We start from the raw sequence: 21,002 nt of genomic DNA on the forward strand, positions 1-21,002 counted from the left end.
CACACTAGATCTTGTACTAATCTTGTCAGATATGGACCATGAAGTCCTCTATAGCTGTATCCACTCAGAAATACAAGCCCTACTCAGTGCAAGCACAGAGGCTCCTTCAAAACATTAAAATAAATATTGAGGTATAAGGCTCTAGAATTCATTTATCTGCAAGCACAAATCTGTAATGACAAAGGAATTCCAGACTCTTTCAGGACTCAATAGAACGTGAGCCTGCAAACAGACCCACCCAAAAAAAAAATATCACCCAAATGCTGCACTGCAAACACCTGATTCTCTAGGATATTTTAGATTAATTCTATCAGTCAAAAGACAAGGTAAACTGCAGGCCCTTAGCTGATCACAGCAATGCCACCGCTTGCTTGCTGCATAACAGTATTCTGATGTCAATTTGTGGCTGCATTTTGCTAAACAGAAGCATGTTAACTCCAGTATCAACGTGGAAATTCCAGAATAAGCAAGGTTGGAGAAGGTGATTTCTAGCAAGGGCATCCAACTTTTTAACTAATCAATTTTCCTATGACTACCGGCAGTTTTGAAAGGGACTTCCACCCCTCAGGTCATTTAGAAGCAAAATGCCTACCTTGTTGCTTTTTGCGACACATCACTGTAAAAAGTGTTGCAAATGCAGAGATGACAACCAAGGGTACTGTAATGGCTACTGCTCTTATTGGACCTGCCCATGGAGAGTGCACTTGAAGAAAGGTGGAAGAAAAATACCTAAATTAGCTTTTCTTAAACTGAGGTACTAGAACCATTGCATCTTCCCACTGTTGAAACATGCAAGGCAAACTTGTTTTAATTAAATTACATTTTGTGATACTACTCCACTAAATAGTATGAACTAAGGCCTTCTGAGATAAATTTCCAATAGCCACAGGCTTTGGCTGAAGCCTTAACTATAGTTCAGCACAGATCTGTAGAAGTTGCGCCCTCTTGAGGGGCAAACAACTCTGTTGGCTGTAAAAAGGCCACTATCCATTACTATGGAAAAAGGCTTTTCATTTTTTATTATCTTGATTTTTATGGTGTTATGCCGTATTTTTCGGAGTATAAGTTGCACCGGAGTATAAAACATGTCTTAGTTTTTGGGGAGGAAAATAAGAAAAAAGCTGATTGGTGGGTGGATCAGCCTCCCGGAATACCCCCAATCAGCTGTTCCCAGAGGTGAATTTTAGCAACAGGTTCATTGGTTGTAAGCTCTGTGCTTTGCTTTTCTTTGCTTTTTTCTGCCTCTGAAACTTCTGAAACTCTGTTTCAGGGGGGGAAAAAAATCTGCCTCTGAAAGCCTCTTCTGGTACTTTTTTCAGCTTCTGAAACCTCCGTTTGAGAAGTTGGGCAGGTCTACATTCAGAGTATAAGACACATCCAGATTTTCACCCTCTTTTTTGGGGGAGGAAAGGTGCGTCTTATATTCCAAAAAATACGGTACTTTAATTTAAAAATAAAGCATTGAGAGCCTGTGATACATGGTAGTACAAGAAAGTCAAATAAGTATACAATTCCACAAAACAACAAGAAATTCTACCATTTCTGTATAATTTGAATGTCAGAGAGGCTGTGGCAAAAGCTCTCCATCGTGGAGTGCTAACTTTATCCAACTTTCCTTCATATATTTTAAATGAAATGAAATAAAACGATCAAATTCAGTCTAAGAAAATTCACATGCATCACTCATCCACATTCAGAATTGATTAGCACTGTTTTGTCAATGCAGAACATTCATTATATGGGAAAGAATCAGTAATAAGAGCTGAAAGAATGACCAGATGAAATCTGAACAAGCTCTTATCTCTACTGCTATGGAATCAGTCAATTTCAATGTATAGGCTTATGGTAATGGTATCCTCTAAAGCTCTTTTTATATGCATACTTATAGCTGTTTTATGAAATATTAAGAATTTTTTCATTAAAAAAACATTATTAAAATTTTTTATACCTGGCTTCAACACATAGTGCATTGATTTTCTTGTTGTGTTGGTATCATCAACAAGCTTAAGGACAAAGCAAAACAAAAGTAAATCATCTGACAGTATTTATTTTAGAAACTTGACAAATCACTGTTTAATACTTAAATTTAAAGAAAAAAATGAAATTTTCACTAAAAGATAGGCTAATTTACCAAATGAATTGCCCTGTAATAACTAGCCTCTGCTTTTTTTTTTTATTAAACTGATTTAACACTGTGGTATTGATTACACAGAAGACAATCAAAACTGTGTGTGTAGGAAGTTCAGAAAGAATAGTTTTCAAAATATCCATGTATTGTACTTGGCATTCTCAATAAAGTAAGAAGAAAAAAATAGTTTGGAGACAAGACAATAATTATCCAAAATGATTGGATTTAGGGTGGCATCTTAAGAAAGGGACACACCACTATATCTTTCAAGGCTAAGGAGATCACCCTCTCTCGCCAAGAAGCCATATCATTGCATGAATCCAACTGCAAGTCATCTTCCAAGCAGCCTTAAATAGGCAGCGTAATGCACAGTTTGGAAAAAGCTGTCCACTTCATTGGAAGTCATGGAAGTGACTCAGGCACAAGGCAGCCAGACTTGCCCAGTTGGAGTCTAGCTCCTCATGGATATGAATTTCATGTAACTCTATCCATCTGAACCACCAATCTAGTTTCTAACTTTCCAGCAATGTCATGTATGTACAAAACAGCCATGCAAACAAGAATTCAATTAAAAATTTACTTCAGTTTTGAAGGAGCATCAAGAATAGCTGATTTTCCTATTTCATTTTTATGATATTGATGCTTTTTTTTAATTAACAAGTTATCCTATGTTCCAAGAATTTGGCAAGGGTGCCTCTTGCCTCCAGAAAGAAGTGTCTGAAAGTGTCATTCAAAGATGAATTAAAATAAAACTATAAATCCTAAATGTGTATAAATGGCCATGATTTGGTGAGATTGTCAGTCTTGAACAAGAATGCTGGAGTTTACAAGATCCCCTGATAGAATAGGAGCATTGTAAGATCATGAAATGTAGCATTCTTGCGAGATTTCAGGTGATTTTTTTTTTATGATGCTTGGGCGAACATATGAGATCAGACTGTTTGTGCCAAAGACTTGAAATAATTGTACAGGCAACATTACTCTATGATGTCATGCAAAACAAAATACTAACTACGCTCCTAGTTTCAAAGGAAATAACTGAATGTTGGCTACAATACCTTTTACTCTTATCTTCCTCTACTACAAATAATTCATTACCTCAATGATGTAATCTCCAGGTGAGACATTCTGAAGAATACAAGTTGTTACATCTGTATTCTTTTCCTATGAGAAAACCATAACAATTAGTCCTGCATTCATAAAATCTTTTCAATATTTGAAGAAACTACACTTTCATTACAAGGTTATCACTTCTGAAAGTTATACCAATTCCCAAGCAATTAAAGATACAGATTTATAAATGAAGTACATAAATCATTAAGCCAAAAATCTTTGGAGTCGTTTTATTGAAAATCTCTTCCTAGTCATAAATAGTTAACAAAAAATATTTCCCTAGTTATAAAGAATTCAGAACCTATACTCAACACAGAGGACAAGGTTTTTGTTTCTCATAGTCTTTCCTGGATTACAGCCAAATGTATCAAATAGCAAAAGGAACAGTTTCCCCAAATGAATGCATATCATGAATACAATCAGCATTTAACCAAAGAAGAGAAAGAAAACTGCAGTATCCCTTGAATTATATTTCACTGAAAATTGCATTAACTCCAAACTACCCTTACCCAAAGTATATTGTTTGCTATTCCCAGCTTGAAATAAATAAAAATTTAATAAAGTAATAGCACTTACAAAAATTTATTTACAACTTTTATCTACACATCATAAATATTGATTAAAAAGAGTGCTGTGGGTGCTTTCAAGTGCTCTAACCTAATGCTTAAATATTGCATTATGTTCCACCCTATGATCGGCCAATGTAGAATTATCATCTCTAAAGTATTATTTCATATGTATAATATCCATCATCTTGAATAAAAATACAATTCAAAAATGGAAAGAACAGAAAAGATGGGAGAAAAAAGATAAGTCATAGAGTTCTAGGGAACATAACCAGCCCCACTAAATATAATAGGACTAGAATTTTTTTTTCATGCAAAATCTGGAACTAATGTAAGGTTTTGCAAAACTGAAGAAGCATCTAAAGTACGATGGGGATCAACATTCAGCAGGAGGTTACATCTCCTCTTATGTCCTGAACTTGCCCATATGGTTATCCCATTTCAGCTACTCCATCACAGTGTTTCTCAACTTTGGAAACTTGAAGACATGTGGACTTCATCTCCCAGAATTCTTCAGCTAGCATGGTTGACTGGGAAATTTTGGGAGTCCACCTGTCGAGATCGGAGAAACACTGCTCTGTCAGAACTCGTCCCAACTTCTTTATGATGTTAATGTATCTGAAAACCCACTACCATAGCCAAATCTTTCACTAAACCCTGTTAGTGTCAGCTGACCTAACCTGGTATAAGAGTGGTCTCTACATGTCTTAGAAATTAGATTAAATCTAACATTGTAAAACATGAGCAAACCTGTTTACAAATCTTCTGTTTGAACTGTCCATCAGTTTTCAGCTTGTAGTGCAGGTAGTAATATCTGAATCCAAAGTTATGTGGTGCATGATCAAAAGATACATACATATTAAAACCTTGCTGCGTAATATTCAAGCTTCTTGGTTTCCAAACTATCAAGGAAGAAAGATTTAGACAACGATTGGAACATAGTTTTTTGTAACTTGATATAATCTTAGTAGAGACAATGTTAAAATTGCAGTTCCACTTACAAGGTTTGCAGACCAGGTTGTCTGGTTGCAGCAGCAATTCACAAGCTATTTAAAGAAAGAAAAAGACAAAAAGCAAAATTGTTCAGATTTCAGGTCTTCCAAAAAGCTGACTTCACAAAATAAGATTTTCGTTGAGACAGGAAAAGATTTTTGCCTTCCTTTGTGTAAAAACTTTCAGAGTCTGTGTATTAAGACATGTAACAGCTTGGGATTTAGTTATTGTTCTGGAAAGCCCTACCTTGCCAGAGACCTGGTGCTTATTTTACATGAACAACTTGTTTAAGCTAATTTGTACCTGCCCATATTTGCTAGTAAAAAAGAGGTTAAGTCCTCCAGCAGATATTCAGGATAATCCCATGATTTTATGGTGCACAATACAAAACCATATGCATTCTTACACTGATCTGAAAACTAGGGATGAAGAGTTCGTCTGTTTCCTTCTACTAGCATGTAAAAAGTAGCTAATGGTCACTTTGGATTAGAACTGTACAAATATTTCAAAATCTATACTTCAAGATGCATGTGAATGTGTACAAAGCATCTCTTTTCAAACTGTTAAGAGCAGCAGCAGCATTTTTTAACCTGTTTGCAGAAAGTCCTGTTGAAAAGGTATTTATACATAGGTCTCCAAATGACATAAAAGACAATAGAAGATCCTAAATCTTAATCTCATATGCCTGATACATGTATCGGCTGATGGATTTTTAGACTAGTAATTTAATTTCCCAAAGAAAATAATAGTTGCTGAGAGAAAGGCATGCACCTAGGGTTTTTTACAGGAAAGTCTTAGTAAAATCAACTCAGTGTATCAAAAACTTCCTAAATATGTTCCCATAATTCATCCATATTTTCTCTCCAAGGCCTCCAAAGCCATTTCACTTAAAGTAGGCTTTGATGTGAGTTTTAACTAGAAAGCATGCAATTTCAGCTGCTATCAGCTTTCATTAAGATTCAGGACACAAAGATCTGTAAGGCAGAAAGGAATAATTGCTGTTGTACTTACGCCGAGTTCTGAAGAAAAAAGGATGGTAGTTACTTTCATTCTTAATGGATGGAAAAGGAATAACCTTTACAAAGTAGTCAGTTTCAAATTTCAGATTTAGGAAGGGCTGAGATTCCACTCTCTGAAAGGGAAGTAATGTAAGCCAATTAGTAGCACATTTTAACATGTCCTGGATAATCATGCAATTATGTTATTTTCCTAACATAATTCCATATTTCCCATTTATAGGAATCAATGTTGGCACCAGAAGAAGACCAACTTCCTTATCTTTTATGAAAATCCAATTAGTTAAGATTTTAAGAAGAATTTAGAGAGTCTAGTGGGTGCGATTAATTTTTTATTAATCACTCCTGCTGGACTCTCTAAATTCTTCTTTAAACCATAACTAATTTGATTGTTATAAAAGATAAGGAAGTTGGTAGAATAAAGGCAGAAGGTGTAATTCCCAATCTGTTTCCCCATAATTCCATATTTATTTTTCATTCAAATGTAAAATGTGAAATTAAATAAATTCAGATGCTGCTAAAGTACAATTTCCTCCTGCCTTCTTAAGCATGAACCTAAAAAAAATGCCACGCCTTTTAAGGAATATACAGATTAAAATTATGGCAATTCTTAAAGCACCAGAATCTTTCTCTGGGTGAAATGTGCACAGCCCTAGTGAGGAGTCCCCAGAGTCTGATATTCCAGCCAAACATTGGAGATAAAATATCCTTTAGTAAAGTGTCCCATCAATTTCAATAACGCTTCTGCTCTGAGATTTCTATGATTTTCAACACTAAGACTTACAGTCCATTTATAACTTGAGTTGAGCTGTTTTGGGTCTTTTAAAAGCAACTGCTGACATTGTCTTCTTTCCGATTTTAATTCTTCAAGTATAACTCGAAATCCTTTCAGAAATTCAATACCTGCATATATTTAAACAGATCAATGAATATGTTTTCCTTAGATTTATATGGCTATTCTACTTGCAAAAAGTGACTCTGACACACTTACAATGTGTAATAACATCAAAATATGGAACTAGAAAATAAAATACATTCCAGACAGAAAAGAGAGCAGAGAATAAAACAAAAACAACAGGATGTGTATCATGAAAGTTTCACTCCTTGTTCAAGCTCCAGTCTCTCATCATTAATGGAGCATTACGTTCATATTAGAGACTTGTATAGATCAAGTTTCAATATGATTATTGTTGAGAATTCAGGAAATTCAAGTCTATACATAAGAAGGACACAGATATGATAGTGCTAAGCTTGGCACTATACACATCAGGTAAGCACATAATTTAAGAAAACTTGGCAATTACATTTCCACGTACGGCATTCTTAAACAAGCAGATGCTAAGTAAAATATTCTAAGACCAGTTTAGCTGTGATTGTATCTTCCCATGCTCCTACAATACTTAGGACTAATTTTTTTTAATTAATTTCATTTAATTTAATTTAATTTGAATTTGGTATTTAATTCATGTACTTTTATACACATATTTCTGAGATCTAAATGATTTTGCAACAAGGGAGGCAAATCAACTACATCCTGTGTCCTTAATATTTAAAGGAAGAATAATACTATCTGTGCTGATATAGAGACAATGAATAAGAACAGTTAACCAGATCCCTGTTACCTGAGATCCTTCAACTTCAGTTCCTTCTTGATATTTTGAGAGGGATTAAGTTCTGATCTTTACAAGAGAAAATGCCAAGCTTTGTAGGCCTTGGAGATTTAATGCAACCAAGTCTGCAGCTGCAAATTAGCAATTCGGTAACACTGTGCTTTTAGAAGCATTGGATATCACTTCCCCGTTTTTTTTAATAGCTACCCATTGTTTTCTACTCAGATTAGCAGCACACTAAATATAATGAAATACATTGTGATTTACCAATATTTAACTGTCCCTTTTACTGTTCCCCCAAAATATATGTAAAAATGCTTTTGCAAATGTGTTTCTATCATTAGTTCACTATTATAGCCCCTTTCAAAAAGCTGATGTGTATTCAATGCAGCCTAAACAATTTGAACACAATAAAAAATGTATGTGGAAACACATTATTTCAGAATTCAGTACATCTCTACATTACTTTATGTTTAAATTTCTCTAATATTTATATTCAAGCAAGTCTGGGAGGAATTTGCAGGAAAAGATTAAATAACATGGAGAGAATAAATTAAGTTTAAGTTAAGTTAAGTTGCATCAGTCTGAATGGCAAACACTTAAGGACTCTCCTATCTATTCAAAGATGAAGATGATTTCAGGATGACATAGACAATGCAGTTTGGAAGTAGAAGTGTCTTTAAACAGAAGGGGGGATTCTCCTTTATATTTGGCAACTTAGCCTGGCTTAAATGGACTGTCTTGAATTCTTTCAGAACAAACTTTAATGTTAATAATGTCGGGCAATGCTTAATTTCAAGAGATCTGAAATATGGATACAATGAAGATAACAGAGTTTAGCTGGAACGGGGGGGGGGGCAGAAATTTCCAATGATTTGGCATCTGTTTGAAATTCAAATTTTTCTCTACTTACCAATGGGGTTGGCTGTCCACAATACAGTCACTGCAACTTGATCAGAGCATGAGTATTGACTAATAGTGATGTTCTGTACATCTCCAATGACATGTTTTCCTATTGAATTCAAATAAGGAGTACAATCTGGGGAAGAAACAAGTTAGTTAAATACATTTAAAACAGAAAATGTCTTCTGTCTTATTAAAGAACATTCAGAGAATGTTCCTAACATCAGTCCAATAATATGTCTATGGAGATTCTCAATCATCCACCCAAAATTGCTTTTCAATAGACAACCGGCCTTTCTTGGTTTTTTCTTTGAACTGAAGAAGCTTCTTGGATGACAAGAGAAATATGTTTCAAAGAAAAACCCAAGAAAGTCCAGTTGCCTTTTGAAAACCATCTTTGGGAGTCCAATGATATCATTCTATTTTAATCAATTACTAGACAACCTAGTAATTGTGAGCTGTTGGGTCATCATTCTGTGGTTTTCATTGTCGTTCTGGAGACCTGAAGTCTTTCATCTCTTTCCTTATTTGTTCTCTGTCTCTGGTCCTGGAGACATATATGACTCTTCTCCTTTGCCTTCTTCTTTGTTCTCTTTCTGTGCCTCTTGTTGTTATTCTGAAGGCATGCATGCCTTTCCTACTCTGTTTCTCTCCTTCTCTCATGTTATTTGTCCTGATTGCTTGATCCTGGAATTGTGTGGCCCTGGTCTCATTCAATTCTTGTTCTCTGCTCCTCTTTGCTGCTTTCTGAAGACATATGGTATTATCTGATGACTAGGACAACTTCCTCTCTTTCCACACGGCGTAATTATATTGACAATATTTTTAATTATGGTCAGACAATCAGCCAGATGTTTAGATTGGATTTTGCATTTTTATCCACCTATTGAGTCCTTTCCAAGGACCTGGGATAGGCAGGTGTTTGTTTGATGGTGTTAAAGTTGTTGTCACAGGATGTACACTGTCCCAAACAAAGCTGCCTTTTGCAACAATCATTATTTTTGTACTTATTTTTTTACTGCAATGCTGTATGGTGCTTTCATCAATTCAGAAGAGTTCTGGCTTCCTGCCAGATTCCACATTGTTTTATGGGAAGCTGGCAGGGAGTGCTGCAAATGATGATCATGTGACTGTGGATGACTATGGCAAAGTGGCGGTGCAACTGACTGTGGCAGTGTGGTGGTGCAGAAGTAGCCACAACTTGCCAAATTTCAGTCCCACGTGATTAATGGGTCCCAGATTTTGGACACATCCTTTAAGTTAGCCTCTTTGTGGTAAACTGATTCGAAAATTGTTATCCTAATGGATTCTGTGTCCATTAATATGGCATTGTTATAAATTAGTGAAGATTCTCATTATCCATTTATTACCAGAAGAGTGGTTATCGTCTCTTAGCTTACTCAGTTCTTTTTTATATAACAATGCTGTTCCTGGAATTGATCACTTCTTATTTAGCTGCATTATATTTTTTCCTAAGAAGAAATAGCTAAAAGTAGAATTCTTAGAAAAAGTATGATTCAAGTGAATGACAGCAAAAGTTTCATACAGAAAAACAGCCATCTGTGTAGGAAATTTGAAACAAGAGCTTCCTCCAACATCTGGATCCACTTAAAGGATAGTGTTGCATTTTGTTGGCAAAAAGTTTGTATTCCAAAATGACAATTTGCCAAAAATCGAGGAAAATACTATAAACTCTCATAACCAAAAATAAACCCCTTACTTTCCATTTCTCCATTTTATTTTTATACATTTGTTAGGCTGTGTAATCTCCAGCAAAGGCATATACTGTCAGTAAAAAATGCATTTCAGTCACTTCAACATTACACTAAAACTTTAAAATTAAATAGTAAGTGTATCCTTGTTTATTGTGATAACAATTCTGCTTAGCAAAGGAACTTAACAGATTGTGTACTTCAGAAATCCCACCTTTTCCTGTGAGGAAAGAATCTATCTGTGTAAGATAGTGATCTTGGCAGGGTTGCCCATTTGGCAAATAACAGAGATCCCAAAGATTATGGATGAACAGATTTTGAACTAGGTTTTCTAGAGGAAAGCTGGGCTAGTGAACTCTACATCTGAAATGATAAATTGACATAACCAAATTTCTCTTTAAAGAGTATGCCTGGCTAGACTAAATTGCCAGACAAAATTATGTCAGATAAATCGTATCATCAGATTTGGGGGTTATATAATTGAAGTTCTAAGCTCCTCTTGGTATGCAGCCACTTTCCCTTCAAAGAAGAAAATGAAAAGAGGCTCAAAAATAACAATTGCACTATTATAAACTCAATGCAATTGTGTCTATATTCCTATAGTACTATATTCTGCATTCTCTCTAGTCATGTTTTTAGTTACTGTTGCTTGTTGCTTGCTGATTTTTTGCATCTTTTTATATGCCACAGTATAATGTTTATATAGAAATTCAAGTGTGCTGGGGGGAAAAAACCCCATTCCTTTTTCTCTTAAAGGTTTATGGTGATTCCTGTATTCTTGCTAAGTAAGACATAATTGTTAGCTACATGTTTTCTTATGGAGATTGTCACATGATTATAATTCAATATTTCTAAAACTAGAGTGAGAGAATGATTTATTAATCACAGAGAACAGTGAAATAATTAAATCCTATTTGTTTGCAGCTACAAATGTTAGGAAAGCACAGAAATGGCCCAAATCATTCTGCCTTTCTTTCATATATTCATCGAAGTGTAAATTGTTTTACTTGATCCTATTTAGATAAAATTTGGATACAGATGCCATGGCTGAACACAATAGTTTTAATTTACCCCTTAAGTTTTTAACGGACAAGACCAGGGGTGGGTTCTAAATTTTTTTACTACCGGTTCTGTGGGCATGGCTTATTTTGTGGGCGTGGCTTGATGATCATGTGACAATTCTTTAGGATTTAGCAGAGGTACTGGTCTATCAGGCTTTTAACTGCTTGCAGTGCTGTACCGGTCTACTCATTTTGTTTTTGGAAGCACTGGTCTACCCATTTGTTTTTGGAGGCACTGGTCTACCTATTTATTTTTGCAGGCACCGGTCTACCTATTTATTTTTGCAGGCACTGGTCTACCCATTTATTTTTGCAGGCACTGGTCTACTCATTTGTTTTCTTTTACCACTGATCAGCTGTAGGGCAGCCCTTTGAAGCCCTGCAGCAAGAGTTTAAACAGTTTTTTTCCCTTTAGCCGATAGCTGGGACTCAGGAGGCAGCAATAGATTAGGGGTGGGGCCAAATAAAAGGTAAGAATAATGCATGGGGGTGGGTGGTAGGCAGAACCGGTTTGGTGACATCATATCGTCACTGCTACCGGCTCAGACGAACCAGGCCGAACTGGGAGGAACCCATCACTGGACAAGACATTTTGCTCTGTTTGAAACTGTCATCTTAATTAAAACTCTAAGTGATTAAATAAAGAGGAACAAATTCTTATTTGTAACTTACTGTCATATTTAAAGGTAATATTAGGCAGTCCAATATTCTTTCCATTTGGAGAGAGGCCCTATAGAAATACAAGAGAACATAGCATAAGTCAGTGGCTGAGCAGTAAGTCAGACCTAGTTAATGAATGATTTCATTTGACTACATCATTCCAATGCGATACAGCTGAATATTATAATTCCATCAAGTGAAGTATACTGTATTCCTGAGTTTGATGAAACTCATGGAAAAATTCTTAACTCTGCAAAGTATGAACATTGTATGGTTGTCTTAATTGTTTCATGCTTCCTGTTACTTACTGATGGAATACACTTCTGTAAATAGACTCTTAAGATGCTATTGAAAAAATACAAAAAAAATCTACAATGCTTTACACTAGCCCCACCATTTTTAAGCTCCCTTTGCACAACTCATACAAATCATCTCTAATTCACATTCCCAACCTAATAAATTTTATCTGTGAAAAATTACAACTGTAATTTTCACTAGCCATGACCTTACTAGAAGTCAAAAGTTGGGTAAAATGTGTGCAAGAAGTGTCAATCTCTTTGGGAAAAAAATCTAATCACTGCTGTATTGTGTCCAAAATACTTTTGGAGTGATCTGGGGAAGAGATACAAAACAGGAAAATGTTGAATATATAAATTCTGTACAATATAAATACATTATGGCTGAGAACTTATTTTCTAGATACAAAAAAGGAAAATGTTGAACCTCTCTCCCCCCTCTCTCTATAGCTGTCTGTCTGTGTATCTGCACTCTGAATATATAGCAATTAAATTTATCTAAATCATTATTAAATGTCATCGAAAGGATACACTATCAATGACAAACTTTCAAGAAAGCTATTATCCAAATATGACAAAGGACATATAACTGCAGTCTCATGAAAAATTCCCCAGATAATTTTTTAAACTTGTCCAATTTTAATGGACAGTGATCAATACACAGTGCCCAATAAGAACACAGATGATAAATAAAAGTGTTTTTATTTAATACATGACATCCAGAATAATTCAGTTTTCTCACATGCAGTCTTCCTTGCCAAACTATTTAGTTGTTTTTATTTTAAAGGAATGAAACAGTACTTTAAAATGCAATCAAGTAACAATCACTGGAAATAAAAAAAAAGATTTGTATTATATGAAGCAGTCTATGTAAATAATACATCTACGTTCTAAAATAAACTATTCAGTCTCCTATAGCAGGGGTGTCAAACTGGATTTCTTGGAGGGCAGGATCAGCATTGTAGTTGTCCTCCGCAGCCCGACCCTGGGGGGGGGGGCGAGAGGAGCGGCACAGATGCCTCCTACAGCACCCTGCTAGCCAAAATGGGATATGGGGTGGCCTCCCGCAGCACAATTTGGCCAGCAGAGTGCTGCAGGAGGCCATCCAGGCCGAAAATGGGGCACTGGGGTTGCCGGCGGCCCCCCGCAGCCCGTTTTGGCTCCTTTGCTATTTCCAGGTCCATCCTGTGGGCCAGATCTAAGCACCCCGGGGCCAGATCCAGCCTGTAGGCCTTGAGTTTGACACCCCTGTTCTATAGCTTTGCTGGTATAAAGGCTCCCTTAGTTAGTGGTGTTACTTAAGTAAGATACAACAGGCTAATTATGAAGTATTGAAAGCTTTGTTGATCTAGCAAAAGTCACTGAATTAAGGCAGCGGTCCCCAACCTTTCTGGCTTTGCAGATCAGTGGTGGTGGCCGTGGTGGGGGAGAGGGGTGGTTCTGTGCAAGTAGCAGGAGCTTTGCCCGCTGCTTGTGTAAGTGGAGCTGCATGCACAAGCGCACTCACCCCACACTTGTATGGCCCAGTTCTGAACAGGCCATGGCCCAGGAGCTGGGGACCCCTGCATTAAGGACCACTCTGTTTTCCCCAAAATAAGACATCCCCTGATAATAAGACCAATCGGGCTTTTGAGCGCATGGCAATAAGGCCAAGCGCTTATTTCAAGGTTCAAAAAAATATAAGACCTATTTTCAGGGAAACACAGTACATATCTTGCAATTGTTTGATACTTTTTTTAGTTCACAATGTCTTTTAGCGAAGGCCAGACAATCATGCTGCAAATCTACAGAAAGACCACAAACGAAAGAAACACACACAAGAAGAAACAAAATTCAGTTCCTTAAGAAACCCAACTCTCATTTACACAACCAAAACATCTTAAAGTACTTCTAATTCAGTGTTGATATGGTCCAAATTTCTGAACATTTTTTTTTGTTTTCCTAAGTGGAATAGAACAGCGATTTGGTGACTTTCATCATCCACAAGTAAAAAGGGTCTTCCCCTCACCCTTTAGCAGGATATTTCCTGAGGTGAAGAGGGAACAGCATAGCTCTCCCCCCTCCCCCCCGGACTCCTGTACACTAAGCATAAGATGAGGCACCATCACCTGGAAAGGTTTCCTCTCCCCATTGTAGCAAGCCATTTCCTAGTGCAGGGCTCAGCAACCTGCGGCTCTGGAGCCGCATGTGGCTCTTTCACCCCTCTGCTGTGGCTCCCTGTCACTCAAAATATGTGTTGCAACCGCCATTGTGCAACACCCTCCGGCCCGCAATTTATTGAGCTTTTCAACCATGGATAAATCCAAGAGAAGAAAAGTTTCAGAAGAAAACAGAATGTTTAATTCAACTACATATGCTAGTTTTGTGGCCACTCAAGAAATAGTCAGGCACGGGAAGGGTTTTGTGGCTCCCGGTGTTTTCTTTTCTGTGGGAAATGGGTCCAAATGGCTCTTTGAGTGTTTAAGGTTGCAGACCCCTGTCCTCGTGTAAGGATCCTAGGAACCCTTCTCCCTACTCTTGCCCAGGAAAGAGTTATTGTCTAACATGGGTAAAATCCCTATTGTGATTGTTCATACCTTGTTTTAAATACATAGCTAGTACCTGCTAAAATCTCAAAAATCAAATAAATACTCCAATGACTGAGAACATGTCTTCCTAGAACTTTCAAAATTTCTTCATTACTAGCAAATCCAGGAAAATTATAGAAGAGACTATGCAATTTTTTCAAGTTGCAGAATTCACACTTCAATTCCATCATTTGGCAGCCTAGGAATAATTTTATAACATTCATCTCAGGGTATTGGATATGGTGATTGTTAATGCTTTCCTAGTAAGATAAATCACTGACTTCTATCAATCATAGCTAATTGTTAAATAAAATGTCAGGTAATGGGAGATCAGTAATTACTATGTTTTGTCTGTGTTTTTAGATTTGAACAGTAACAGTAAACCACCACCAAAGCTATTATGTAGGTCTAACTTTTGGAACCTTTAATTGGCCACCCAACAGAAGGTTTGCAGACTTTCTACTGTACCTGCCTCTAAGCTAGCCGTCCAGATTCTCAAAATATTGCTGCAGAACACTGCCGTTTTTTCAAGTGGTTTAATGGAGTGCAGGTAGTCTTTGACTTACGACCATTTGTTCAATACAGGTAGTCCTCGATTTACGACCACAAATGAGCTCAAAATTTCTGTTGCTAAGTGAGACATTCATTAAGTGAGTTTTGCCCCATTTTACAACCTTTGTCACCACCGTTGTTAAGTGAATCACTTCAGTCATAAAGATAGTCACACCATTGTTAAGTGAATTTGGCTTCCCCATTGACTTTGCTTGTCAGAAAGTCACAAAAAGTGATCACATGACCCCGGGATACTACAAATGTCATAAATAGTTGCCAAAGAGCCAAATTTTGATTGTGTGACTATGAGAATGGTACAGCGTTCCAAACTCACTTTTTTCAGGGCTGTTGGAACTTTGAATGATCACTAACTGAATAGTTGTAAGTCGGGGACCACCTTTTGAGTCAGTTTCCAAGCATCCGAAGTTTGATCATCTGACGATGGTCCTAAGTCACTTTTTTCATTGCCGTTGTAACTTATAATAGTCACTAAATGAACTATTGTAAGTCAAGGACTACCTGTATCTGTTCAAAATTATGATAGTGCTGAACCCAGGGGCTTATGACCAGTGCTTGAAAATACAGCCACCGCAGCACCCCCCACAATCACGTGAACAAAATTCAGGCACTTGGTGACCCAAGTATAACAGATTAGAATTGGAAGGGACCTTGGAGGTCTTCTAGTCCAACCCCCTGCTCAAGCAGGAAACCCCTATACCATTTCAGACAAATGGCTGTTCAATTTCTGCTTGAAAACCTGCAGTGTTTGGAGCATTCATAAAGTGTAGAGATGTAATTAGAGAGACAATGAAAAATTCAATATATTAACAAGTGCTTGAAAATCCAGCTGAAAAAAGAAAAAAAAATGCTTCAAACCGTTTATGTATATAGTCTACACAAAATATTCCAATGTTATCCTTCCCCCTCTTTTAAGAGCTCAAAAATTGATATTCAAGAATGAAGAAAGAGTAATTATATTATCCAGCAACAATTGATTTTTTTTTCTCCCACAAAGATTTAGCTAGACCTGCCTGGGCAACTTCTTTAAATCACCCCTTAGCATTTTGTTGGCTTCCATTATATTGACAGGAAAAAAAACCAACCATTGTTTTCTCTTCCCTCAGAACAATCAATGGATTAAATCATTTCCTTGCCTCCTACAGAGTTGCAACACAAATGAATTTAGGTTACGACTAGGGCAAAAAGTTGTTTTTCACTTATACTGGATTTTTTTTAATCCTGTGGGAATATACTAAACTGTTTTGCTAGGAAAAGGAAGGATCTTATATTTCAGCTTCTGACAGCTCAACCAAGAATTTTTCTAATTCCTAATCACACTTTTACTAACGATGAAGTAGCATGTATATTCTGAATTAGTCAATAGAATATAACTGAGAGAGATCCTTGCTATTTATGATGCTATTTTAATATACCAGATGCAACTGTATTCCTCTTTTATCAGGCTTCTAAATTACAAGCATTTCAGACAGGAATTCCATTCAAGATCTGGCAGTTAAATACTACTACTAAATTCCAATTGTACTTATAAAACATGCAGAAGAATCAGTCGTATCACTTAAATACATTGCTGTTACTTGGAAACCAGACAATCACAACCTAACTCATGTGAGCTTATATTATAGGGTAAATCTGAATAGGGAGGCTTTCTATTTATATTGTATATTTCCCCATAATTCATTACAGTACAACAAACAGATTTAAAAGAAGGGAGGGCTAGTGAAAACATTCTATAAATAGTATACAGGATATACTATATGTCTGTCCTTCTTCAAAACATATGCAAAAACATGGAAGTCAACATTTTTTAAGAATTTGAACATTTATAAGGCCAGCTTAAAATCAGAGTTTAGATAACAATCCACAAACAATACATTTAAAGCAACTGTATGCTTATAACAAACTATTGTCTTGTTGGTATAAGAAGTAAGCAAGCAAACAAACTCACAGGTGCTTTTTATTAAGCTCTTAGATCTTCACTTCTTCCCATCCACGCCCAGCCTTTTTATATCTTCCTTTCCTACCCTCTATCTAGTGGGCCATTGTGTCAAGATGTGCATGTTCAGAGTCAAAGAAAACAGTAGTGCCTTGTTTGGGGAGGGCCAATGATGTATCCAGAATAACCAAGAGATTGGGGATCGTAGAGCCAACTAATAACATAGGCTCTATTAAAGCTGGTGGGGTACGCAAAGGTTCTGCCTTAGGCCCAGTACTCTTCAGCAGTTTCAACTTCATTAACTGCTTAGACAATGGGATAGAGAGGGAATTCATTAAATTTGCAGACGTTAACAAGCTGGGAGGAATAGCCAGCACTTTTGAAGATAGGCTTGATATCTTGATAGGCTTGAATACTGGAGACCATCACCAGGTCTATTCCACATTTTTCTATCTTACCAAGAAGTAAGCTGTGGTCTACACTGTCAAATGCTTTACTGAAGTCCAAGTATACTATGTTCACAGCATTTTTCTGATTCACTAATTTAGTTACTTCGTCAAAGAATGCAATATGATTTGTCTGGCATGATCTGCTTTTGACAAAGCCATGTTGGCTTCTAGTAATAGCTTTGCTATTTTCTGTTTTCTCTGTATCTTTCTGGGGGGTGTCAGATGAATGCCTATCTGGACACTAAGAAATACCCTCCTCATATAGTTGCTAACCGGCAGTGAGATCCTTAAGTTAAAATGTTTGATGGCTTCTGATTTGCCAGAATTTCAGACTAGCGACTGAATCTCCCGCTAATCTAAAAACTTTTTAAATAGTGTAGGAAGTTAGCACCCACCCCTTTCCTGGAAGAGTGAAATATTTTGGAAAATATGAAAAAGGCAGAAATATGAGAAGCATATTTTACAGACAAAGCAGCTCCCACCTTCCTGCCCCCCACCCTTTGTCAATGGGCCATTAAGGCCTGGGCCAGTCTACTCTACATAACAAAGATCTACCTCCTTCAGGCAGAGCCATAGTAGGAATTGCCAAAAATGGGATTAGCCCTCTACACAATAGCAGCAGAAACTCACCACATGTGACCTGGGAAGCACATGTGACCATCAGCCAGCAAGGCCCCCACCCCCTGGGAGTCTGACAACCAATCAGGATACTCTTTCTGGGCCCCAGGAAGTTCAAAGCCAGAGAGAGTATAAAACCTGAAAAACTCGCTGTATCTGCCCTTTTCTGTTCAGGAACTCAAGCCATGTGATCCTGTCCACCATTAAACCATCTTTCCAAGCAGTCTCCATGTTTCCAGTGTCTGTTTTCCCCACTTGGAGCAGAACCTAGAAGGATGTTTCTTCCAACAATTGGCGACCCAGGTGGGACTCCAAGCTAACCTAACCAATGGACCAGGCCCAGGTAAGCCTCCCTTGCTAGCAGCAGACCCATTGAGTCTGTGGGTAGGTTTTCATGGACCTTGGCCATTTGGAACTAGGTTTTAAAGGGGTTTTGAGTTTGAGCTCAAAGGCTACTTGGAAAGAAGGTGAGTACCTCTAAATTTTAATTTTAAAGTATGGAAAAGCATGGGGAATTTGTGTATGCCTGCATGTGTGTGAGTGAAGGCCCTTCTCCCACGTACAGCTGGATCTTGCTTTCTCTGTGCATTTCCTAGCCGCAGAAAGACTAACAGTCTGGAGAGCATGGGGGTTTTGCCAGAGCACAGGACCTTCTGTTAGGGAAGGAGGATGTGTGTGTGTGGGATTCCACCTGGAAAACAGTCTGATTTCACCTCTTTGCGTGACCTCTAGCCGCACCTCTGCCTACTGCTAGCTCCACCGAGCCATGACCGGTAGGATAGAGAAAGCAAGGGGGGGTCACCAAATGTGGAACTTTGTGTTTAAAAGGAATGGAAGTCAAGCGAAAGCCAAGCATGTGAAAAAGGGGGGATTAATAAATTGTGAAAGGGAAACCCGGTTTTGTCCAGCCCAGACACGGGGCGAGCGTGTGTGTGTGTGTAAGAGGAGGTGCCCACACCTGGCTGCAGGGGTCAGCAGGTCCTCGCGGATCCCCTTTTTGGATCCGAAAAGTTGTGGTGATTCCCTAGAGGAAGGGGCCCATACTTCGCAAGGGAATCGAAGTCCTTCCCAGAGCTTTTTCCTCTGAAAACTGAGAGCGTGCCACCCGGCTAAGTCGAAGTGATCCTTCCGGAGAAAAGGAAAGGGTCATGGGTAGCGATAGTTCACGGGTGGCGGGGACCCCAGTAGATGAAGTGCTCGCGGCCTGGGACGCCAGGCGGGTGCCCATATTGAGGGGCATGGATAAAAGGAAATTAGGAAAATTGTGTCAAAAATGGGCTTTGCTAAGAGATAACACCGGGAGACAAATTTGGCTAAATAAAGGTACTTAAAAGAAAAGGGAAATATATAAATAGGAATGTTGGGGTTTTGTTTGTTTGTTTTGTTTGTTTGTTTTGTTTGTTTGTTTGTCTCTGTCTTCTATGCAACCACGTGGTATGTTTAAGATTTGTGCCTTCCCTAATTTAACTGAGATTTATGTGGGAATGATCAGTGTGTGTGAAATCTCAGAGTTCTGCTTTCTTCTCTTTGTCCTTCTTCTCTTCATGTGTGTGTGTCTAAGTCTTTGTGCACCCTCGAGGTAATTGTAACTGTAAAATGTATCTGATCTCTAGAGACAAGAATTTTAAATTGTTAGAAAAAAAAAAGGGTTGAAACAACGAAAAATGGGAGAGAGAGAAAAAAGAAAGAAAGAGCCTTTGCCCTGTGTTTGTCTGGCCAACAAACACAGATTAAAGAGAGCATTTCATTTCATTTCTGGTTTTTTTTCTCCTCCTCTCTCTGTATCTTAAAGTAACAACTCAAGTTTATAAGGAAACGTTTTAAGTTTGTTTACAAGGAAAAAAATCAGTCTTGCATTTACTGTATGTGTTTAAATGGGTTTACCTGTTCATCTCTTTCCTGAAGCATGTGAATCCAGTTTTTTCTTATCTATTGTGTCTCCATTTTGTTGAAACTGCATTATCTGTTTAGTAACTGCAATACTGTTGTGTTGTTTCTTTTCAAACTCTGCTTGCAAGCTATCTACAACCCCCCCTCCCATCTCTAATCCTGTTACATTGCCTTTCCTGGGAAGATTACCAACAAAAGGGGGGAGGGGACCCTGTTCTAATGTCTTTCAGCCTTGCACAAAGGACTCTGCAACTGTGGAAGCAGAGCACATGGATCCAGATGCTGCCTCCAAAGGAGACCTTCCATCGGTTTGAACCAGAAATTGGGTTTGAATCCAGTCTCCACTGAAAGTCAGCACAGCAACCAGAGTGGAGCAGACCTTTCCAAGCCTGACTGACCAGCCTTACCACCAAGCATGCTACCCAGCAGACATGAAAGAAAAGACCCTGAGATGTACAAGTAAAGACCAAAAGACTTTTTTCAATTCCCAGAAGACAGCTGAAAAGACTATGGGGGGAGGGTGGAAATTCATTGTAAGGTTTTCTTTCTTGTCTCATTTATATTGTAATCAGTTTATTGTAAGAATTGTATTTGAGAGTGATTGCCACAGCAAGTTATGTACACTCTAGATTTCTGTCTGGTGGAGAGGAGAAATATGTCCAAAATGTTTGTATTGTCTGTATTGTAAAAGTAGCTGCATACACATGCACACACAGAGAGACACACACCATTCAGAATTAGACTGAAACTATTTCCTTCCCTTACCTCCACACAAAGCTTCTCCTAGGTTGATTTTTGCTCTGTAGCACTAAAAGCCCAAGTAGTCTTATCTCCCTGCTAATTCGATGGGGAAGGAAGCAATACCCCTCAGGCAATTCCCTCACTTGAAGAGATAGCAGAAAAGTGATCTCCAA

General features: G+C 37.7%; 1 protein-coding gene across 2 annotated transcripts in view; it reads right to left on the reverse strand.

The window, feature by feature from the left end:
* IL17RD (interleukin 17 receptor D) overlaps positions 1 to 21,002 on the reverse strand; it is a 63,898-nt gene that overhangs the window by 8,641 nt on the left and 34,255 nt on the right. For both annotated transcript variants that reach the window (XM_034436694.3, XM_034436688.3), the window contains exons 2-10: positions 11,775 to 11,832; positions 8,340 to 8,465; positions 6,601 to 6,719; positions 5,812 to 5,932; positions 4,809 to 4,853; positions 4,558 to 4,709; positions 3,227 to 3,292; positions 1,949 to 2,003; positions 593 to 703 (exon numbers count right to left, since the gene is read on the reverse strand). In XM_034436694.3, the coding sequence (XP_034292585.2) occupies positions 593 to 703; positions 1,949 to 2,003; positions 3,227 to 3,292; positions 4,558 to 4,709; positions 4,809 to 4,853; positions 5,812 to 5,932; positions 6,601 to 6,719; positions 8,340 to 8,465; positions 11,775 to 11,832 (853 nt within the window). The remainder of the gene's footprint in view (positions 1 to 592; positions 704 to 1,948; positions 2,004 to 3,226; positions 3,293 to 4,557; positions 4,710 to 4,808; positions 4,854 to 5,811; positions 5,933 to 6,600; positions 6,720 to 8,339; positions 8,466 to 11,774; positions 11,833 to 21,002) is intronic.

The sequence above is a fragment of the Pantherophis guttatus genome, chromosome 2 (genome assembly GCF_059756535.1).
Source record: "Pantherophis guttatus breed Tessera chromosome 2, ASM5975653v1, whole genome shotgun sequence".
NCBI classification, from domain to species: Eukaryota; Metazoa; Chordata; class Lepidosauria; order Squamata; family Colubridae; genus Pantherophis; species Pantherophis guttatus.